The 9,229-nt window shown below is 34.0% G+C and overlaps 1 protein-coding gene across 1 annotated transcript; it reads left to right on the top strand.

The window, feature by feature from the left end:
• The first annotated feature begins 1,841 nt into the window (after positions 1-1,841).
• On the top strand, positions 1,842-7,630 carry LOC146138137 (myophilin-like). Its single transcript, XM_083393801.1, has 5 exons — positions 1,842-2,000; positions 3,174-3,301; positions 4,793-4,859; positions 7,011-7,148; positions 7,370-7,630. Exons 1-5 carry the CDS (start codon positions 1,950-1,952, stop codon positions 7,595-7,597), a joined length of 612 nt encoding a protein of 203 aa, XP_083249927.1. The 5' UTR covers positions 1,842-1,949; the 3' UTR covers positions 7,598-7,630.
• Positions 7,631-9,229: the final 1,599 nt, after the last annotated feature.

Raw genomic sequence — 9,229 nt, 5'->3', positions numbered from 1 at the left:
TTAAAAATAGGCTTCAGATGTTTTTTCTCTCACGAGGATGGATTATTTCTACTATGGTACAGCCTTGTGTTATACCAGTGGGGCATGCAGCTTAAAAAACGAGACTTATTTTAAAATGGGTTGCTATAATGACTAAACTTAATACTTGTTGCTTATTAAAGCGGCTTGTGTTGTAGTGATTGAAAGTTTAAAACGCATCTAATTGAACAGAAAGGAAACGAAAATATTTTGATAATTTTTGGACAAACGCCAATTATAATTAGACAAACGCCAAAAATTATTTTAAATTGGGGATTTGTTGAACAATATCCAATTTAATCACGCTGTTAAGCGTCTAATATCTAATTACTAGTTAGTAATGAATAATATTCTTTCAAGAGTTACCACTGCTTTAAAGCGACTGATAATAATAAAATCTTTCGTATAAAGCTTAACGCAAGTTGATAGACAAAATGGTACGGTGCGCAGCTGAACACACAACGAAACCTCCTTGTTTAATGATATGATTTCATCTACCATGACATCATGTGTCGCTTTGGTGCACTTAACGGAGTTGCCACCATATACTCATAAACTATTTCAGTGATGTCCATAGGGATTTGGCAATTATATATATATATAATTGAGTGTCAGTTTGGCGAAACGTATTTTATGCAGACAAGTCCGGTGGACCAGGCTGCTAGATTTGATATCAGTAACAGAACAGAGATATGCTTTAAGAGCTACTATAAACCAATATCTGTTGTTCGGTTTAAACAACTTATGTTAATTGAATCTTGTTTAATAACAGCACAATATGATCTGCTAAAATTGATGAAAGGTGGACAAATGTTTTAAATTTAAGGCCAAAACGTAATTTTAGTTCGTCCATACAGCTGAATATTATTGAAAAACACAAAATGAATTGTGCATCTTTTGTTAAAAAGCGAAAGATAATATAAATGGTTTCAACATCAGGGGTGTTGGACGTGTCGCCCAGAGAGCGAAACATTTGTGTACTTGCAGTATGACTACACGTGAGCAAAGAATAACGGCCAAAATATAACTTAAATTTTGCCGACTAAACTAAATAAACGATAAAAAAGTTAAAATTAAGTTTGTTTTTTACACACTTTCTATTCTACACTCAGATTATGAACAATAAATTTTGCCAAAGTTATTGCATTTTTGCCGTTTGTCTAAATTTATAACGTCTTTGTAATAAGGCCATTGGATCATCAGTAAAAATTCTCCAAATTTTGCACAATGAACATTATATTAATGTTAAAAAAATCAAAATTAAAAAACTTTTTGTGCTTAACGCATACCGCCATTAAGTCTGAAGTCGCCACAACTTGTTCGCTTGAATCATATTCAAGGACTACAGGTTTCAAAGGATAATTATTTAACGACATACTTTGTGACTTCATCTATAAAAACTTTGTGCCTTCCCGAAAAAAAATCCCCTTATGGTCTCATACGGATACACATGTTTGGGCCGTCGATAAAAAGGTTACACACCTTGGATAAATGCGATGAATAAATGACAATTAAGTTTATGTTAAAACAAGGGTTGATTCCTAAATTTAGGACAATTTTTGTTACATTTAGTAATTACATACTTATTAGGTAGTAACCTAAATATACCATTTCTCAGAGGTATTTCAACTGTTTCCATACAGAAACGATTTAAAAAAATATATATCTGCGAGTAAAAAATATACGCTAAACCCGCTTAGAAATAAATAAACCCTTTAAAATAAAACATGAAATTATCCAAAATTATATTTTTTTGTCATTCGACCTTAAAACGCCAGCCAGTAGGAACAAAACTTACGGGACGAAGGCCTATAGCAAATAATGCTGTAGCGGAAAACTAACGTACATTTATGTTGGATCCAGTTAAATGATAGTTACTTTTGTTAAATTTGTTGATCCTTTTCTATTTTCTTTTAGACTTAAAGTTCATAATGGCAAATAAGGGTTACGCTTACGGACTTAGTGCACAAGTGGCAAAGAAGGTAAGTGAAAGGATTAAGATCGCGGTTTCTTGCAATACTCGTGATATCTCTCAAATATTCTTTAATCTTGTAAAATTTCCATATCAAGTTTCGCAATAATAGTTTTCGTTGCAGACTATTTAAGTAAGGGGTTTGGTATTAATTTCATCATTGCTGGTACGTAAACAACTTTTGTGAAATACATCATTTTAGATAGGCAAAACAGTTTGTATATATACTATTCATTCGAATTAAGGAACTGATGATGCCACTTTGGCGAAATATATTTTCCTTTAAACAAAACGTCTGATCCTGTTTTTACTCATGTTTTTAACTATGAGTTTTACTTGTTTATATATACTGTAGTTCGCTTATTACTATAATGAATTTAAATTAATTACCTTGTAATATACCTATGGACGCCAAAAATTGATCGCATTTTGATTGGTTTGGGCTGCGACATTGCAGTTTTTAATAGTATAGGAGTGATTGAAATTGGTTCTGAACAATATTGCTTCAAAGTTTGCGATAACTGCGGAAAAGAAGATTCTTAAAAATTATATTCAATAATATTTTTAAGACGGTTCTTAAAAATTATATTCGATAATATTAATGCAAAACTGTTTTGTTCGCAAACATAAAATTGCTGAAGAGGGGTTGGTCGCCAAAATTTCGCTATTACATTTAAGCTAAGTATTTGGGTCGCCGCGAAAAAGTTGAGAAACACTAATATATGTTAAGTAAACTAGTATGATGATTTAAAAAAGCTGTGTTGTTTCGAAATTAAACACCACCTATTTATATTAATTTGAAATATGCAAAGCATAAATAACTTGGAAACGGTTATTTATTTTCTTGATTTTTTTTCAATGCACATTTGCGCTAATGCAATATTTTAACCCCAGCAATATTTTAACCCTACAGCAAATGCTGTCCAATGCTGAACTTATAAATAGAAGTAAAAGTGGTTAATTATCTATTTTAAATACTCTGACGGTTCGGTGTAATAGAAAAATGTCGCCAAGGTTTTGTTTTGGTAGTTCGTGTTGAGATCAAAAACATGGTGTTGCTTAATTGTACAAAGCTTTTTGACCTAAATATTGTGAGTTTATTTCACTATACAGCATCGTAATCCTTTCACGATGTTTAAAACCACTAAATTATCTAAATTCTAAAGCTTTGGTTAAATTACAGATTGAAAGCAAGCGAGACCCGGGCAAAGAAGCTAAAGTGATAAGCTGGATTGAAACAATAACAGAAGTGAAATTTGACAGTACGCTAAACTACGAGCAGAATTTAAAAGATGGAACAATTCTGTGCAAGTATGAGCAAGTTGTTGTTTTACAGTTAGGCTATTAATCAAGTTCGAGGTTGGCAACCTACTTTGTTAACAGCAAAGAGCCATATACGATCGAAAATTAATAGCACTCCGTTCCTTCCTCACTCACACAAAGGAAAGTAGGCTAGCTAGGATTTTTGTTTAGAAACACTACGAAACAGTAACTTAAATAAACTTTTGTTTCTGGTTGAATGTAATTTGAAGCATAATTATTTGCTATTCAACGAAATACATTCTACCTTAAAAACATGTAGTTTTTTAATATTAGGTTAACAGCTTAAGCCTTAAGGTAACTAAACCTTGAGGAAATTTTGGCCTAATAACCCAGAACAAATTTCTCTGACCGTTTCAATCTCATCTATTTTGCTTGCACATAGTAATGACGTCATTTGGTTTCGATATTAATTTCGATTAAAAATCCGGTATCGATATAAAATATCAAGCGTGGTACATCCCTACTCCCACCAAACAAAATCCTAGATACGTCCTAGTTTTGCACTCTACCGAATTTAACCTCGATTAAATTGCTGTGAAGATATGTGTTTCAATACCTGATTAAACGAAATGCTTTGTCCGGTGCTTAAATTTTGATGACATATTAGTCTAAACGACATTTCCTAAACGTCAGCATAAATTTTGACTGATATTCTTTCGTTCGTTTTTTTAAATTAAGTCAAATAAGGTGAAGACAGGTTTAATATCCAAACCGTGATTTCCAACCTTTACAGATGTCTGGCCCTCGACCGCCAGTCTTTTTAATTATCCAGCCCTGAAAAGTTCAATAATATTAGCAAAAGTTCAAAAATGTTGACTAGCCCAACCTCTATGAGTCTATTTTAATCAAACTTAACAAAAATCACCTTTAACCACGGAACTATAAATCTGAAAATTCAGGACTGTAAAAATGGCGGCAAAACCTATTTAAAATTATAAGATTAAGTTTGGTAATTCAGTAAAAGTTCTGTGAACCCAGATACGTAATAATACCTCATAAACGGGAAATTAAGTAAAATAAACGGATAATAACTGAACAGAAATTGACAAAGCCAATTTGTTCGCAGACTCTAACAAACCTGGCGCTGCGAAACACTGTAATGCAGAGTTTAGCTACCTGAGTGGCTCCAAAGTTTTCACGCTAATTGCAAATTTATTAAACCAATTTGACGATTTGTCACCCGCAGTATATTTTTTAATATGAGACCAATTTCGAGTGTCTATAGGCATTTTAAAATTGTAGCCTATAACAAAATTGAATGACGTTACATATTAGACACGATATTTCCCAGGACTTTCGAATTCGTGGCAGCTTCGTCATAAACCAATAAAAAAAAACTTCTGTTGCAAATTGTTTAATTTTTTGTTAATTAACCCATTAGTTTTCCAAATAGACAGACAGGCGAGGGATCCAAACTTGAATCATTTGAGACTTAACAATATTGATATATATTTTTAAACTAACCTTTTCTACTTTTAGATTGATTAATAAGTTGCAACCTAAGAGTGTGAAAAAAATTTCAACAAGTACGAAGCCATTTCAACAGGTAAAGTAAAGTGTCCCACTGTTTTCACAGTAATACAAGTGCAAATTTGTTACAGCTAATCTCCCATTTACATTACCTAAACATATATTCGACGTCTTACCATCAAATTATCCGTGTTGTAATGACTTTAGTCAAATGAAGTAATTTAGTAAGTGTCTCGATGGAGTTGATGTTAAGGGTTTTCCTTTAACAGTTTATTAAAAACATTGAATATTTATTTCAATTTTGCATTTAAAACGATTAGGTGGCTTCATGTTGTTTTTGTTTTGTTATTTTTAGTTATGTTATCGCTCATAATAAATCGGATAAGTTTCCCAAGTTTAATGGTTTAACGTTTTGTTATTATATATCAATGATTTTACTTGGAGTTGAATTTCTATAAATAACTTGACTTGAAGTTTTTTTTAAATACTTTACTTGGTTTTTAGTTATGTTACAAATAACTTGACTGGAGCGTAAGTTAATTCAAAATACTAGTTTACAACACTGCCAATTAAATATCCACCATTACCACATAGATTGATGTTTACACTTTGCCATTGTCAGAGTTCATCATATATTTTAAATAAACTTATTGTTTATTGTAGCCTATAAATCTCCTACTATTACACATTAATCTGCAATTTCCGTAATAATTTTTGTATAATAACAGACCTGGCAGTCCGTGGCCCAGTTGTCCATATATAGGCGCTATGTACGATGCAAGGTAGTAAAAAAATCATAACAGACTGTATTATTTTTCAATTGCTTTTGGCTCACTTTGCGGGGTAGTTTCATTTATTATATTGTGTGATGTTATAATGATGCTATTCCGATTCAATTTTTTGGAACCAAACTGTGTGCTGTGTGTTTTATCAATTAAAACTATTATAATAATAGAATAAGCTTTTCGGTGTAATAGAATAAGCTCTATTTTTTATATTTTGTTTCGGCTTATCTCATTAAGCCAGTGGTTCTTAACCTTTGACAACGTGTCGAACCCACATGTTATTCTGCAAGCTTTCGTTGAACCTCAAATTTTCGCTCAGTATTTATTTCCCCTATGTTTGCCAGCAAACCAGGATTTTTGTTTCGAGGGAACATAAAAGTTGTCATGGATGACTCAAACATGACGTCATAAAACATTTCATCTTAAAACACCTGTTGTTCTCTGTAGCCATCCCGTACGCGAATATGCAACTGAAACTGGGCATAATCAAATATAAACTTGCATTTATATAGGTTGAATTGGCCAAACCAGAACCACTGCATTAAGCATTCACTACCATCAAGATAATGCAATTAGGCTATGACTATGCAAAAAAACTTGTAAACAATTCAAAAGAAGTACTGGTATACCAAAACATATTTACTTGACTGGAGCCACTTTATGTTTGATGACTATACCGGTCCACACACTCAGCGAAAGAGAACTAATGTTGTGATGGCCAAAAATAACAAACAAAATCATCTTATTATTTTTGGCCAATTTAATAAAATAAAACTAAAATTATTATTACACTATGAGAGGATATTTATTCTATATGGTCAAATGGCAAACGCGCCAATACTTGCCATTGTTTCTGTGCTCTTAGTTGTCAGAAAGCTATCACGGGTATAACCCTCCCAAATCAAAATTTTGCTAAAATATCCTATAAACCCATTTTTTCCCTTTTTAAGCCATTTTGTCGAGTACCGCGCTGTTCCTTCCTTTTCTGAAACAAAAGTGAATGAATGCGTTTAACACAACAGTTGTACCAAGTAAAGAAAAACAATAAGAAAACATTTGTTTTGTGGCCCGCTCCATGCTATAATAGCATCTGTACCTTTTTTGGCAATACAAGCAATAGTGCAAGAAATACAAACTTTGTAAACATAAAACTACATCGAGCTGCCTAAGATAAATTTAGTTGTCATCGATTTTAACAAGATTTGTTGCCAAAGTCGCCCATAATACATCTTAAATAGTTTCATCGATTTTGCCAAATTGTGTGATGTTTTTGCGTCCTAAACTTAGCATTTGTAATATTAAAGGCTTTCCCTAATACAAAAAAATACGCCTTTAAGGACCGTTAGGCTTACTTATAACACTTTCTTCGTTTTAGAACTCTGGAAAATCAACTGCCTTATGAAGTATAAATTATTGTTATATGTTTAAAATATTTCTTAAAGATGGAAAATATCAACAACTTCCTGGTAAACGTTAAAAAATACGGAGTTCCACAAGGAGATCTCTTTCAAACTGTCGATCTTTTTGAAGGATCAAACGTTCCCGCAGTAACCGCAACATTATTCGCGCTTGGACGCATTGTAAGTTTTAAGTCGTTTTAAATACCCCATATTTAAACAATAATATTGTGTTTCGGGGTTGTTTTAATAACCAACCCAAAATTAATACTATTTTATTCACAACTATAAACAATTTTAGAAACAAAATAAAAAAATATTTTAATAGTAATAAATTAAATAAAATGGTTATATGATTACGACCTGAAATGTTTTACGGCAAACTAAAAGATGTTTTGTTCCAGTGCCACGATAAAGAAGATTGGAACCAAAACAGTCCGAACTACAAGAATTGGCCAACACTTGGCCCCAAGCCTTCTCATGAAAATGTCCGAGAGTTCGACGAGGCAACCATTGCCGAAGGCAAAAAAATCATTGGTATCCAGGCTGGTACCAACAAGCTTGCAAGTCAGTCAGGAGGTGCATTCGGAGTTCGTCGGCAAATTAACGTTGATGAAGGTCCTCGATCATAAATGTTGTTAACCAAATAAATCAATGGCAGCCATTGCGTTTTGTATAACGAAAGTAAACATAGTTGAAGGCAGTGTTAATTAACAGGGTTATAGACAAGAAGGTGGCAAAGCGTAGCATCGGTCCCCGGGTGGAGCATTTAGGTTAGAGCATCCATTTTAGGTCCCCGTTCTCAAATGTGCTACCACAACAAAACATACAACAAATTAAATCTGGCAGAGCATTCATAGCTTAAGGCTTAAGGTATTAAGACCAGTGGTTCTCAACCACCTGGTCCTAGGATTCTAGGCCCTTTATTATTGGGGCGCCGGGCTACGGGGCGCCGGGCTACGGAAATTTCTAAAAAGGGGCGCTGAAAATTAGTCTACCACTGCAATAGACAAAGGAGACGGTTTCTACACAAAAGGCAATGTGTCAAATACAAAGTCAGTCGTACAATTTTAAATAATATGCTCATACCAACTATTTGGGGAACCGGGAGAATCAGGAACATTTGCGTCAGTTACATTCCCAACGCCTGAATACCACAAAAGTAAAATAACAAACAATGCGCCATTATGACGTCACAAGCATAAACGTATCACTTAAGTGTGATATCTACTGCGCTTTAAGAATTCATAAGCCAAGGCAAAACACGAGCAGTGTAAATACTACACAACAAGACGTTATTATAATGCCGTTAATGCTGGGCGAACTGACTACCTGTGTCCTTGTAATATATTTAGCAAAGGTTACATTTTACAATGTGACAGATTATCAGGGCTGCAAAACCATATTATACACAACGCAACTCACCAAGAATAATGATTCTTATAACAAATATTTCCTTTTTACACAAAAAAAGCAATGCAACTTGCACCATACGACAGGGTAACACACAGTAATACCTAAAAAGAAAAATCTATAACAACATAGTATTAATACCAACGACATAATACAGACAGGCAGGGGCGCCCGCAGAAAATTTTCCAGGGGGGGGCAGTCAGGGGCGTAACCACAAAATTGAAAAGGGGGGTCCTGAATTTTCAACTTAGGGAATTCCCCTGTTTTTCGTCTGACGTTAATGAATAATGACGTCATAAAACAGTGACAGTATGACGTCACAGATTGATGATTGCAAACGTGATAAAACAACTAATCAGAAACAGCCAAATACGTCCAGCAAAAGCGACCACGTGCGTCGTCGACAATCCTGTCAGCCGCCAGCTGCGAAACCATGGTGTGCACTGTGCAATCGTTAACTGCAGGCAAAAAAACAAACCAAGACCGTGAAACATGTGGTATTAATTGTGGTAGAATCACGTCTTTCACCACCTGCAATACTAAACGAAGATCGTCTTTTCCGGGTGTTATTATACCACGATTAGCGCAACATCTTCGCCGAGCTGTGTTTGAGGGGAAATAAGTTGTGTCCATTGAACACTTAGCACTTGGTCTTGGAATATGCTTAAAGAGCATAATTTTGCGTTAACCATCATAACTGAAAAATAGAGACTTTGGTCGCCATTATACCTCCTTTTAAGAATCTGCTAAAACAAATGTTGATGTTAGACCAACATCGGATATTAGCGCAGAGACCGAACAGCGAGGAACATACCGCGTATAACTCGACGTTTTTTAGCGAGAAAAAAAGA

Source organism: Ascidiella aspersa, chromosome 7, assembly GCF_963924565.1.
Source record: "Ascidiella aspersa chromosome 7, kaAscAspe10.2, whole genome shotgun sequence".
Taxonomy (NCBI): Eukaryota; Metazoa; Chordata; class Ascidiacea; order Phlebobranchia; family Ascidiidae; genus Ascidiella; species Ascidiella aspersa.
The sequence above is the reverse complement of the archived record's forward strand: the minus strand, read 5'-3'. Positions and strand labels throughout refer to the sequence as shown.